Raw genomic sequence first — 13,600 nt, forward strand, 5'->3', positions numbered from 1 at the left:
GCATCTCCAAACCGACGAATGTACCATATGCACCTAAACATGACCCGTGTAGCTGACATTAATGCAGGAGTGGACGTAACATACCGCACTTTGAATGTTATGGCGGATGAGGAACGGTACATCTACTTCATCTCAGATCCACCACACCTAATTAAAACAGCCGGCAATTGCCTGAGTAATTCTCTTGCAGGAAGATGTACCAGAAGTATGTGGAATGATGGAAGTTATATCACCTGGAACCATATTTTAAAGTTATTCCTTGATGACTTAGACTGTGGATTACATCTTGTTCCTAAAATAACAAATGACCACATCAAGCTCACACCATATTCAGTCATGAATGTACGTCTGGCAGCACAAGTGTTAAGCGAATCTGTCTTTAACTCTCTTCAATTGTATGGACCACCAGAAGCTAATGCAACTGCCAAATATTGTAATATGTTCGACCAATTTTTTGACTGTCTTAACGTCAAGAATACCAAAGAAGCAGCAATTAAACATAAACCATTTCTTAAACCCTACACATCTGTTGATGATGAAAGATTCTTATGGTTGACTGAAACATTTCTAGGATATTTCAAAACATGGAAGGATTCAATTGCTGATAGGCCTGGTAATTTTACGAATAATGCTAGAGCAAATATGTTTATTTCACGGCAAACCTACCAAGGAATCAAAATCACTGTCCATTCTACTGTTGAATTAATCCAGTATTTAATTAATAATGGAGTTCCATATGTACTGACAGAAAGATTTTGTCAAGATCCCCTTGAAAACTACTTTGGTCGTCAACGTGCAATTGGTCATAGGAAAGATAACCCATCAATCCGTGATTTTGGTTATAACGACAACACAATTAGAACACAAAAGATTTTCCGACCCATAGCTGGTAACTGTCATGAAATTGATATTGAAACTGTGCCATGCCGTAAGAGCAATTAAACACACTTGGAAGGAAGAAGAAACTAAAAACGGTTATTTTTATAGCCACACATTTATAAAAAACATTAAATTGGCTTAATAAGCAAGAACAAGCACTGTATTTCTGCTTAACACAAACATTAATAAAAAATATTTTGAAATACCTTAAAACCTATATACACTACCTGGACCTTATTTTAGACTTCCATAATTATTTATTATACCATCTGCCAAAATAATATTGTTTTAAAATTTGTTGCTATAAAAATAGCAGTTGTAACAGGTTTATAGTCACTGTTCTGGACTCTTAGTGTCAATGTCCATCTGAAAGATTGCTTGAAGATTTCTTGATTTCAGTGCGTAGAGATCGAGCTTTTTTCTGTTTTGATGCAATTTTGTGCATTTATCTTTCACAAATGAAAAAACACGAACACGAACATAAAGCATGATGAGATGCTCAAGTAAGTTCGGAATTACCAGACTATCTCTTTTTCTTATGACTATGATATTAACGTCGGTGGTGGGTGTAATAAAAGAAAAAAAGAACAAGTTTTTTTTTTTTTTTTTTTTTTTTTTTTTTTTTTTTTTGACATTTGTTCGGGTTCCATTATACAATGGTTCTTATCCCTATAATAACATAATAATAACAACAATAAGAATAAAAAGTTTAGAACAAAAATGATACAAGAAGCATGGAGATCTAGGTTTCAATAAGAGTTGTAGATTTAGGTTTTGTTAAATGGTTGTTGATAGATTAAATAGAGGAAAGGCATAGGCTATAGTTGTATATCGGCGGAAGGTCTCCTTCGACTCTGAAAGACTTCGTTAGAGATAAAACGTTGGCTGTGTTGAAATAAACAGCTCATTGAAACCGTAGCAGCCAGCACTTATTGCATAATAAGGATTTTTTTTTTTTTTTTTTTTTTTTTTTTTTTTTGTGATAACTATATATATATATATATAAAAAAAAAAAAAATTCTATAATATAAAACCCAAGCATAAGAAGGCTCACTGTGGAGGCTCAGAGATTATCGTATGGTTCAATATGTCTAAACGAGATTTGGAAATAGGAAAATCTTGGTAACTTGGTGGAGGTTGAAAAATATGGAAACTCGGACTCGCGCTTGATAGAGTTGGTTTAGCAGAAATTGATAAGGAAATGCTTATACAATCGGAGAACCTAGCCTTCCCTTGCTAAGGCAATGGCGATTGATTTATCTAATAAATATTTCTCAGTTTCTATTAAGTTTCTCAGTTATACCAAAATAACCAAAATACCAGAATAACTAAAAAATTAGAAATAGAAAATAGATAAAGAATAAAAAGCAAAAAAAGTGTGTGCGCTAAATCCAGAAAAAAAGTCACTCATTTCTACTTAACGTTGTAAAGGTTGATTCTGTGACATTTGTCCATCTCTTGACCAATCAAAGTAGGTAGCTACATCTTAATGTTAATTAATTTTGATGAATTTCTTTGATTACATTTTCAGCGGTAAGCTCTTTCCGCTCTGGTATCTGCGTCGCAATAAAATAAAAAAGATGGGGGTGCTAGGTGAAGCAAAGTAATTTTCAGTCTATTTTGTTACATGAAGGTATTGTTACGGCTTTAAATGAATGCAAATAAATCAAAAGGCATCAATCTAAACTCGACAATAGTTTAAAACCTCAATAGATTTTTCCGTCAGAAGAAATCCAAAGACCTCTCTTCATCAAATCCTACCATCTTTTTTCCTACCACGCAAATGTCAGAGCTAAAGAGTTTACCGCTGAAATGTAAACATATAACGTCACGCTGGAATTCATCTATTACACGTGCATTATTTATCTATTTGTCACACATGATTGCGTAAATATCAGCACATGACTCACCACCGTTGTTACTCAAGTTTCCATCGTAAACAACTTCACCATACTGTAATCGAAGCTCTTGTCCTTTATAAACAGTGTGACTTGCTTCACTGAAAACAAGAAAGGGGGAGTTGGCGTTGTACCCTGGTATGGTAAAGTAACCGTAATTTACATGATGCGCCATGGAGGGGTAGAGTGTGTTGTCTTGATCATCTGTAATTACCACGCCTATATTTTCTACGACGTAATGGTTCGTTCCGTCGCATCCCCACTTTGTGGGTATTGCACCAGTATAACAGGTTACGCCTGGTCCACCAACATGCACTACTTTCATATCGGTGATCACTGCATCATTAGGTACTGTGAATGTCGCAAACATGTTTGCACGTGCTCCAAAGCAAGCGTTGCGCTTTAACAGAGTCCAACTCCCTATTAATTTGAAACGCATATTTTTAGAACGAGAAAAACATTTATAGTTAGATATAAATGTTGTATTCTATCTTGGAGGAATATATTTTAAAACGAACGCGTAACATGTGACGGTGGTCTTTTCCCTTCGCGCAGTACGCATGTACACACGAAAAACCAGCCAAAAGGGCAAGGATGCAAACGGAACGAAAATTGGGTAGGTAAATTACGACGCCTGTAAAATGATGCATTTATAATTCTATTTAATTAATTTCCTTTTTTTTCGCTTCTGTTCATGCGGTTAGTCGTGCAGATATTTCCTCAAAAATACTACTGGTTAATTTTATCGTATTTTTACTCTCATGCCAATCTCATGTAATCGCTAATAAAACGTTGGTATCGTCGTACGTTTATTTTTATTTTTTAAAAGGGTAAGAGAAAGATAAATCCAAAACGGAAAAGTGCACGCTGTAGTTTTGAGAAAAACTAGTCGTTAGCCCTTGGAAAAAAACACGGGTTCGCCCGTCCTTTTTATACCTTATTGCGTGCGTCTCGCTACCTGCGCAGCTAAGCTACCATTTTGCGGACGGATGGACGGACGGACGGACGGACGGACGGACGGACGGACGGACGGACGGACGGACGGACGGACGGACGGACGGACGGACGGACGGACGGATGTATACGGGTATTATACGGGTATTATAATATAGATTACAATCAATACAAAAATCGTTAAATAATCTTTCATAATTAATGAGATAATTCAAAGTTAAAATTTTAAAAATAAATTTTCGTTAAATTAAAAAGGCCTGGGATCAAGCCGACTTTATTTAGATTTCTTATTCAACTATTTTTTACAAAATAATACTTTATTCTGAACTGAAAAAATAATTCACCATAGTGCTAAAAGCAAAATAATTCAATTTCTCGATAAGATCAAAATCTGGCCAAATGAGCGCATCCAGTGGGAAAAAATTGGGTTTTGCTTATTATTTTGCTGACAATTTGTGTGAAGCGCGTTTACTAAAAAAGGACGAATAAGAAAATGGTAGCAGTGATATTAATTTACCTTTGCATTCAATACATTTGTAGCCTTTGCTGTCACACGTGTCCACACATCTTCCAAACTGACATGGCTTCTTTTTATAACAGATCGGACCCAACTATGTTAAATTAAGAATTAACGTACGAAATATTTTAAACACCTCCAAACCAGCGTTGGTAGTAGCAAAAAAAGAAAGGGAAAATTAAGCCCATTATGTCATTTTTTTTTCCAAAAAGGGAACCCTTACAAAAAAATACCTACGTTATGGTCAAATTTTGATGTTTCGTAATGCACCCACCCAATCACCTCCTCTAAAGCTGTGCCATTGTCAACGCTGCTAGAGTGATGCATTCTGCATTGTGAATAATAACTCATGTAGCTGAATGATTTACATTTTGGATATTGTATGCACATTATCAAGGAGCGATGAAGACTGATATTTTCAACTAAGGAATAGACTGTGTTCGACAGCAAAGAATTCTCGTATACCACATCGAAAAGAGCATAAAACTTGTTACAAGCTTTCAGTCGCAGTATATCACCTTTGCTAATGGTTACAATACAGAATAGCAATGCTGAGACATTCCAGAAGGATATCATTTTACTGTATACTCTGTAACAACAACGAATCTGTTAAAACTGATTTTAACTTCAAAATAATAAGCCGAATTAATGCTGTAGCTTCAACTTCTAGCAAACTCTTTCGGTGGCTAAAGAATTTTCTGCTTCAATTATTAATGTACACTTAGATAATGTGCTATTGAAGGCAAAGAATCACTTGTCTCAATAAACCAAAATTTTATATATAATCTTAGAGCTAAGCGAGATTGGCATTTTACGTCACATATACGTACGGCGAGTTTGTTTACTCTCATACGTAGCATATTGTTCCTGATTGTTGTCCATGTATAAACACACAATCATGTTATTTAGTCTATCCTTTACTTGAAATCCAAGCAGTTTAGTTGTGTGTATTTTATTTAATTTTTTGAGGAATTTATTTTGAGGATTTGGGACCAAAATTAAGTTCAAAATCGCACTTTTTGAAGCTCATCAAAACCTGATGCTGTTTAAAGCACGCATTTTATTTGACACATACTTCTATGTTTGTTGTTATCATTTCGCTTAGAAAATATTCAAAATGTCGAACCAACCCTGAAGATTAGTTCAGCATTCTCATTAATCACCAAAAATATATAATAACAATCAGTGGTTGTGCTTAATAACTTATAATGTTTTTTGAGACAGAGTACCTGATACTCAAGACAGAAAAATCTACAAAAATTAATATTATCTAGCTACTTACTTCAAAGCAATAAATTGGTCTTTTGCGGAGGTTGGAATAAAGGTTTCAGTAACAATCCTCACAGTATCCAAAAAGGCAGCCGAATCCAGAATTTCTTCTTTTAATTTTGCGTACAACTATTCAATTTATTCAGGCCTTGACTTGAAAGCTTCTTCAACAGTGTACTCCTGATCAAGGGAAAGTTGAAAAAAAGGCACACGCCTTGGCCTCACAGAGAATTATTTAAAACTTACCCTGTTGTTTTAGGCGATTTTCTTCCTTGTTTAAGAATCACATTCATTTGAAGTTAAGACCCATGGACGTTTTAGGCGTTTTTTTCTTCCGATCTAAGAATTCTATTCATTTGTAGTTGAAAACCCACGGACGTTTTAGGTGTTATTTCTTCCACCCCTGATTTTTATTCATTTAAAACTTGGGAACTTGAATCAGTATCTTACCTAAGATCGCCCATGGTTTACAATTTATTTAAAAAAAAACAAAAACAAAAAAAACAGTTCTCAACAACGTGCATCCAGGCTGGCGAAACGACAAAAATTAGCACTACAAGATAAGTTTATAAAAATAATTCTTACTTTCACAATTTGTGCTATGGCATATTTTCTTTTTTAACCAAGATTTGGACTTAGGCAAAATTCGCTCCTGGCAAAAATATATTTCTCGTGGATATATTTTTTGTTTATTGGCATATAGCATAATTTTTTGTTAAACCTTATCTGACCTATTTCTAAGTCAAAACTGATATGCTGTCAAAAACTGCTCATCGGCGTGGCGTCTCTGAAAATGGCTAAATTCTGGAACACAGAAAGTGTGATGATATTGGAACTTTTTTTTGGTTACATTTCTTTTAACCAATCCTAAGGCCATATCATATCAAATCTTAAGTCAACATTTTAATCTTTACTGAAGTTAATTGAAAGGGGCACTACCCAATTTGGATTTATTCTGTGAATACTTCTTGTTTACTGCCTTGTATCAATACTAAAAAGTCTTTAGATCATATATCACGTTTGGAAACTGTTCAATATCTACTGACATTTAATTTTTCCATAGTCGTACGAAAAATAGATAGTCTGGAAAATAGCAATGGCCTATTGCTTTAAACTCATTCATTGCGATTTCGACTCGTCCTATACCTCTAACCCTGCATCTTAAAATGGCGGCAAGTACTAAATGCTTGCGTCGTTTTTTTACTGATTTTTCTCTTCTATCTTGCGATATGCCCGGCGAAAATTGTGCTATTTATGGTTTGTTCGACCTCCAGGAGAAACACTGGAGTCACTGTTTTTTAAAAATACTGAAGAAAAGCAACGAGTTTAACAAAAAGATGAGCTGCAGAACTCATTGTTGTTGACAGCGCGCTACAAGCTAAAATCGACGACAAAGATCATAAAAAGAAAGCTATGGATTTGCGATTAATACTTCACCACTAACCAGAAGTGGATTTACTCTGATCGAAAAAAGCTTAAGGAGGGAGAGCTACTGACATTAAGTTTGCCTCTAAAGAACACTTTCACCTCACCTCCAGCTCTACCTCGTTCATCTATTTCGATACATAAGAGAGAAGAATGCCAAAGTTAGATTCAAGTTTCTACAACTGCAACTTCTAATACGTATAAATATTTTACTGACTTTAAAAACTGTATTTTAAACCCTTTTCTTGGTGATAATTGGAAGGCAGAAGCAATGGCGTTCAACCATTAAAAATACAGGAACATGTGTTGCCAAAATTTGAGATCTTTGTTGAAGATTAATTATTTTAAATTACAAAATGCAAAAAATCTTGTGTTTTCGTAATAGGAATAAAACTTGCCACATTTTCTCGTAATAGGGAAAAAATAAAACGTCTAACCTATACCTTATCTAGAAGAAAAGTTATTCAAAGTAAACCGATGTTAAAATAGGATTGAAAGAGTGAGTGAATAAAAAAAAGCAGTCTTCTATTCCGAGTATAAGATGGAATTATATGAAATGGAAGGGCAACGGCATATATGAATGCACCCCACCACTGACATGAGAAAAAGTATTGATTTAACGGAAAGCCAAGTGGATGCTGAATTTCTTTAATATTGGGCACGATGAGTAGTGACAATTAAAATAAAATTCAAAACAACGAAGGTCTACTCATTCTAAAATAAGAGCATTTTCTTTTCAGGTAAATAAAAAAATATGTCAAGATTTAGAATCGGAGGAGATGACACCTTGCAGTAACTAATTTCTCAGTTGTTAAACATTCTGTGACCATACATTCAACCCACCAGACTCTGCGTTTAAATACTACGTAACACCAAACAAAATATAATGGGAATTAGGCAACCTCGATCCCAGGCCAAATTTTCTCTTTTTGAATGTTGGACGGCGAGACGAACATGGCCCTGGTGGAGGCTGGTCAAAAATCTTTGATTTTGGCAGATTTTTAATTAATGCACTCATGTCTCGTTCTGGTTAAAAATCTTTGATTTTCGCAGATTTTTAATTAATGCACTCGTGTCTTGTTTATCTGGAATTTTATACTTCCTAGTTTTCAATAAGCGAGTTTCAATTTAATTATTAGGGTCTGGATTTTATCGTGATCGATGGAAATAGAACTTTTTAGGGAAGACTGGACCTTGAAGAATTAGGTAGTGATGGCTCTAAAGTATATTGATATTTTAAAGCGAATATCTTTTGCATTAAATAATTACATTTTTCAGGTTCGCCTGAAACCAAAGCAGTCATATGTTTGGAAGCTTTGTTAAAGAGGAATGATGTGGTGGCAGTTCTGCCCACTGGATTTGGAAAATCAATTATTTTTTATTTACTTGCTGATCTCTTCCCAGTTAAAAATGAAAAGATGGATATATATATATATATATTTAAAGAAATTGCCAAGACGCGGAAACAACTTTGGCTTAAGAAGCTATGATGATACTTTAGTTCCCATTGCTAAAGAACTAATTAATAACCCTAACAATGTTTTAGCTTCATATAAATGATTATCCCATGACAATCATTTATATGAAGCTTTAATATTGTGGCTATGCTTATCCGTTATTTCAGCAAACAGTAACTCCAAATAACACAAAACTATTCTGTCAATTTCATGCTCCTCAAACATCTAAAATGAAGAAAGAAATCTTAGATGAAATTACAAAACAAGATTCGACTATTAGAGTTGTGTTTGCAGCCACAGCACTCGGGATGGGTGTTAATGCACCAAATGTTACCGAAGTTATCCACATAACGCGTCCAGCCAATGTTGAATCCTACATGCAAGAAATTGGTCGAGCTGGAAGGCGTGGGGAAAACTAAACTGCAACATTGTATTACAATAATGCAGATATTGCTGTTAATAAAAATAATGTTGACGATAGCATGAAGTGCTTCTGCAAAACAGATCTGTGCTTAAGGGAATTTATTCTAAATTTCTTTGGTTTTAAAAAATATGAACAAGATAATTTTTATATTTTAAAAGAACTACTTTGTTCATCATTAACACACTGCCTGGCAGTAAACGGGATTCGATCCGCGCTCCCCAGAACTGGGAGTCGCAGACGAACCCACTACACTACGTGCGGCAATATGCTAGTTTACACGGCTCACAGCCTTGCACATTTTGCTAATGGATTTTATTGTTTTATTTGCTCCCATTCTTTGCACGATGTGTTTTCCTAAACGATTACTGATTTCTTGTGATAGATCATCTTCAATGTTTTGCCCTGCTCCACCTCTTCAATTTGAAAAGTATCCGCATTTGAACTTCTCAAACAATCTAGGTGTCAACAAGCATTCTACTTGTGCAATGCTTACAAACATCTCTATCGCATATTTACTGTATGCACCAAGTGATCGAAATATTGACAACAAAAGCTTTGATTAATGAGGTTTCTGTCACCATCTCCTTCTTTAGTTAAGAAAATGATACACAGACCATAATTTTTCACTTGATCACCATCTTCAATTGATTTCTGGAGAACAAATTGATCGACAAAATTATCCAGTAAAGTGTTAAAATCTTCTTTTTTTACCTCTTTGCACCAAATTTTTAGGAAAGAGATGTTTTTTTTCGGTTTATCTTCCAATGTATCCATCTCCAAAAAAAAACATTGCTGCTACAACAAAATATGCTCTACCAACACTTAAAAACTGATCTTCGCTACCTTCGTATGAGTCTAACACTTTACCTGGTGTTGGATTCCTTCTATTCATTTTCAAATACTTCAGCGTTTCTATCTGGTTGACAGAGTTTGCTGAGTAAGGCAGAGCATATGAATATTGAAGTAAAGATGCAGCTTTGAAAGGGGAACAATGCTCCAACCGGTCTGTTGGTGTGTGATTCCCAGCTAGTAGGGATTTCGCACCAGCGAAACGGACTCGTGTCAGCTGATCACCACTAATAGACCAGTCGTTAAAGTAAAAAAACACACTGACCTGGAAAAAAATGATATAGAGCTGAAATTTGGCACACTTACTCCTTTTAATATGTAGATTAACAGAAAAAAAAGCCCATCAATAGCATTAAAATGAGATATGCGCCATTTTTAAAAATGGTGAATTTCCACATTTTTGAGAAAACGAAAGTTGGTCAATTCGAAAACCAGTCAATTTAGAACAAAAAGTAATCAACCTAACTCTCAAAAATCATCATTTTTAAAGTCATGGACTTTCTTTAACAGTTTCCATCTTAAAAAGTAAAAATTTGTATACAAATATGTGAAATCAAAATGCATCAAATATATCAAAAATGTTTCTATTCCTTTCTTCATCTTCCAAATCATCTACGACGTTACTATCACCATCGAATACCTAAAAAAGAGTGATTAATAAGACAAAGGCTGTTTTTTTTGCTAAACTATTTCCTTAGAAGAGATTTGCCTTTAAAAATGAAGAATTATAGAGAGCGGACCTCTTTATTTTCACATGTTTCACCGTGACATTCTCCACAAGACTGCATGCAGCTCAGACCATGTTTTCTGCACGAACACAAATTTGTTGAACAGGGTGACTTCGAAGTAGCCTTGCAGTTGCATTTAATGATTTTTAGGAGGCTATAAGGGGCGACTTGTTTATCTGTCTTTATTGGCATCATTTGAGAACTTTCAATTTTCCAGCCCCATTTGCTTGCATCAATTTGCTTAAGCTATAAGACAAAAGATTGTTATAAAAATTGAGAAATTGCTACTTTAACTGACATTGCTTGAACACTTGTGTGGTTAAAAATTTATATATACCTCTTCTTCCTCTAACATCTTCCACTTCATTACCTGTAGATGAACTCAAACCCTTTCCAACATATATCGAGATATTTCCGGTATCTGCAAAAATGATAAGGAAGCATTGGTGGCAATGTCTGTATCTAAAGTCTTCTCTGATCAACACCCTATTTTCATACACTTTGAGATTAAATGAAGAAAAACCTTTTATATTGTGAAAAATGTTATATTATACTATGTAAGAAACTCACCAAAGTTTGCATAAATCAGTCAAGTCGTTACCATCGTAAATTATTTAAAACGCTTTGATGGCAGCTTCTTTGACATCTCTGTTGTCTGCCCAAACATCACCCATTGTTGTGTCCCAGCCGGAAAACGAATGCACAAAAAGAATATGCTGTCGGATAGGGTTCTATTTTTGACAGACAACTTTCATGTTCCAGGCTTTATCCAACCTCTGTTCTTGCCAATGGTATAGAAGCATCATTGCAACATCAGTATCATCGGCAACTGTTACAACGGCTTTTTGGTTGTTTGTTTCGGCTTCTTCTAGTACTGTTGCGGCGATTGTTGTATCAGCATCACCATCACAAATCTTCACTGTTTTCCCGTCTTGGTAAAGTTTGCTAGGACCATCGTATCGATCAAAGACAATGCAAGATTTATAGTGCCGTCGAACGTAACTAACGTAAACTTGCAATAGTTCATCAAAAGTAGAATTTTTGATCTAACGGACTCTATGCTTTTGCATAGAGTCCGTTGGAGCTTCACCATCGACTACGAAAAAAGGATCAATTTGCATTTGATTTTTTTCCACTGCTTTATCATCGTTCATAACAGCTTTACGTAATGAGGACTTGTCAGGTTTTCTCATTAAGCCATGTTTAAAGAGGGACATTGGCTCTTGTGTAAGTTCGAAAGCAAAAAATTCTTCGATGTCTTCTTTTTTCCTTTGCGCTATGGATACCAATCGTGTGAACAACATCGGTGGATTGACTATGACAGATTCTTTATTCAATTGGACTTTGGATTGCAAGGAAATGATGGGCTTAACCTGGTCCTTCCGCTTGATTGTGCATTCAACTACTGAAAGGTTGTCAAGCTTTGCTTGTTTCATTTCTCCGATCTTTTCCGCAATTTCACAGTTGATACAATCATTTTCATCAGACATCAAGCCAAAAGAAAGCGAATGAAGATTTGTGTCTTCATAAACAAACGGATATCTTTGCTGTAGCCAATCTATGAAGATCTTGCAATATGTATAATCTTCGGAGCATCTTGACGCCCCCATCTCGACTTGTTGCTCGTTTGCTTTGACAGTAAGGCCAGAGACGCCAGTCATTGCTTCATAAATAAAGGCGCTGGAATTCAAGCTAAGAACCCAAAGGTTCCGCACATCATCTTTCATCCCTCTCCCTCTGGTAAGTCCTCCTCTGGTTTTGATTGATCTCATGAGAGCCTGTTCGATCACAAGTTGAAATTTCTGATGGTGCCAAGGATTTTTTTGCTGGAGGGCAACCATTTGTTGAAGGTTCAGTTGTGCATTCTTGGCATAATTAATATGTCCCATGGCTGCAAACAAGTTTAACATTTCCTTGGTAGCTTCGAGATGGAGTGGCCAGTTAGACGTCCTTTCTGCAATGATATACTTCTTGATTGTTGCAATGTATTTTAAGTATGATATCCACAATTTTGCGGTTCGAGACTTCGAGGAGAGAGTATTGGTTTTTTTATCAAACACTCTACCAAAAGTTGTAAGTTAATCAGAATTCAACTTCTCTTCAATTTCTTTTCTATCTTTGAAGTTCATAGAGAAGTCATCATTGCAACCAACAATCTCTTCCGTAAGTATTGTCACCAATGCAGACTCGGCAAGAAAATGTGCACACAATGCTCTTAAAATTGTTTTTCCAGAAATCATGTGGACCTTCTCTATCATATCTTCCGTTTTCTACATGCACAGTCTTTTAATCACTAAATAAACGTAAACATTCGAAACTGGAATTCGATAAATTCTAAATGATTCGAAAAGTCTGGGATATAAATAAAGCAAACTTATTTTCTGACCTTTTATAAGTAAAATATAACTGAAATGAACTAAAAATAGATCTAAATATCTATATATCTAATTTTCCCCACTAACCTACCTGGTTAAAAAGAACTTAAAACACTCAAAATAATGATTTTTGTAAGTTGCTGTAATAATTTTTTTTGTTCCAAATCGAAAGTTCTTTTCAATAGTTTAATTAGTTTTCAATTTACCAACTTTCGTTTTCTGAAAATTTTTTTAAAATGGCGCATATCTCATTTTCTACAAATGCTATCAATGGGGCTTTCTTTTCTGGTAATCTACATATAAAATGGAGTAAGTGTGCTAAGTTTCAGCTCTATATCATTTTTTCCAGGTCAAAACACCTAACGACTGGGCTATAAACATTATTTTCATGTCCTTCATTGGATCTTCGTTGGTAAACACAGTATGAGAATATGATTGACCTGGCTCAGCTGTGTTTTTAGGTAATGGTGTTTTGTCGATAATTGGCATGTCAGTCAGTTTACCAGCCTTTTGGTATATCTCTGCAATCCATTACTCATATGTTCGCAGGATCACAATCTGCACACCTTGTTTTTGTTTGGCACATAACCTGCAAAATTTCCATCATTGGAAGTATTACGAAAGTAAATCTTCTTAAGAGTAGCTGGCTTAGCCATTCTTCTATACCTTGAATAAAAAAAGAGAAATTTTATATATATAAATGTATAGATAGCTTTGTGTTTTTATCTTATATATAATCCCTTACCATTTTAAGAGTTAACAGAATTCTTGCAATATGTAAAATCTGTGTAATTAGCATGGGAAATACATCCAATCGCGTTGATG

The 13,600-nt window shown here is 35.0% G+C and overlaps 2 protein-coding genes across 2 annotated transcripts; both read right to left on the reverse strand.

Moving 5' to 3' along the window:
* Nucleotides 1–1,616: 1,616 nt before the first annotated feature.
* Nucleotides 1,617–5,455, reverse strand: LOC130645456 (uncharacterized). Its single transcript, XM_057451451.1, has 3 exons — nt 4,486–5,455; nt 4,249–4,342; nt 1,617–3,197 (listed from the first exon to the last, which is right to left on the reverse strand). The coding sequence occupies exons 1-3, from the start codon at nt 4,822–4,824 to the stop codon at nt 2,746–2,748; spliced, it is 885 nt and encodes a 294-aa protein (XP_057307434.1). The 5' UTR covers nt 4,825–5,455; the 3' UTR covers nt 1,617–2,745.
* Nucleotides 5,456–8,257: 2,802 nt separating this feature from the next.
* On the reverse strand, nt 8,258–12,472 carry LOC130645457 (uncharacterized). The gene is made up of 4 exons (XM_057451452.1): nt 10,971–12,472; nt 10,738–10,821; nt 10,413–10,646; nt 8,258–10,312 (listed from the first exon to the last, which is right to left on the reverse strand). Exon 1 carries the CDS (start codon nt 12,308–12,310, stop codon nt 11,447–11,449), a length of 864 nt encoding a protein of 287 aa, XP_057307435.1. The 5' UTR covers nt 12,311–12,472; the 3' UTR covers nt 8,258–10,312; nt 10,413–10,646; nt 10,738–10,821; nt 10,971–11,446.
* Between the last annotated feature and the right edge of the window lie 1,128 nt (nt 12,473–13,600).

Source organism: Hydractinia symbiolongicarpus, chromosome 5, assembly GCF_029227915.1.
Source record: "Hydractinia symbiolongicarpus strain clone_291-10 chromosome 5, HSymV2.1, whole genome shotgun sequence".
Classification (NCBI taxonomy): domain Eukaryota; kingdom Metazoa; phylum Cnidaria; class Hydrozoa; order Anthoathecata; family Hydractiniidae; genus Hydractinia; species Hydractinia symbiolongicarpus.

What these genes read in the sequence shown, in the direction of transcription:
- LOC130645456 (XM_057451451.1), bottom strand. Translation starts at nt 4,824, where the DNA reads ATGATATCCTTCTGGAATGTCTCAGCATTGCTATTCTGTATTGTAACC. An exon ending in CATCAAAATTTGACCATAAC is followed by an intron (nt 4,343 to 4,485) that starts GTAGGTATTTTT and finishes AATTTAACATAG; the next exon opens with TTGGGTCCGATCTGTTATAA. An exon ending in CAAATGTATTGAATGCAAAG is followed by an intron (nt 3,198 to 4,248) that starts GTAAATTAATAT and finishes TCAAATTAATAG; the next exon opens with GGAGTTGGACTCTGTTAAAG.
- LOC130645457 (XM_057451452.1), bottom strand. Translation starts at nt 12,310, where the DNA reads ATGTTAAACTTGTTTGCAGCCATGGGACATATTAATTATGCCAAGAAT.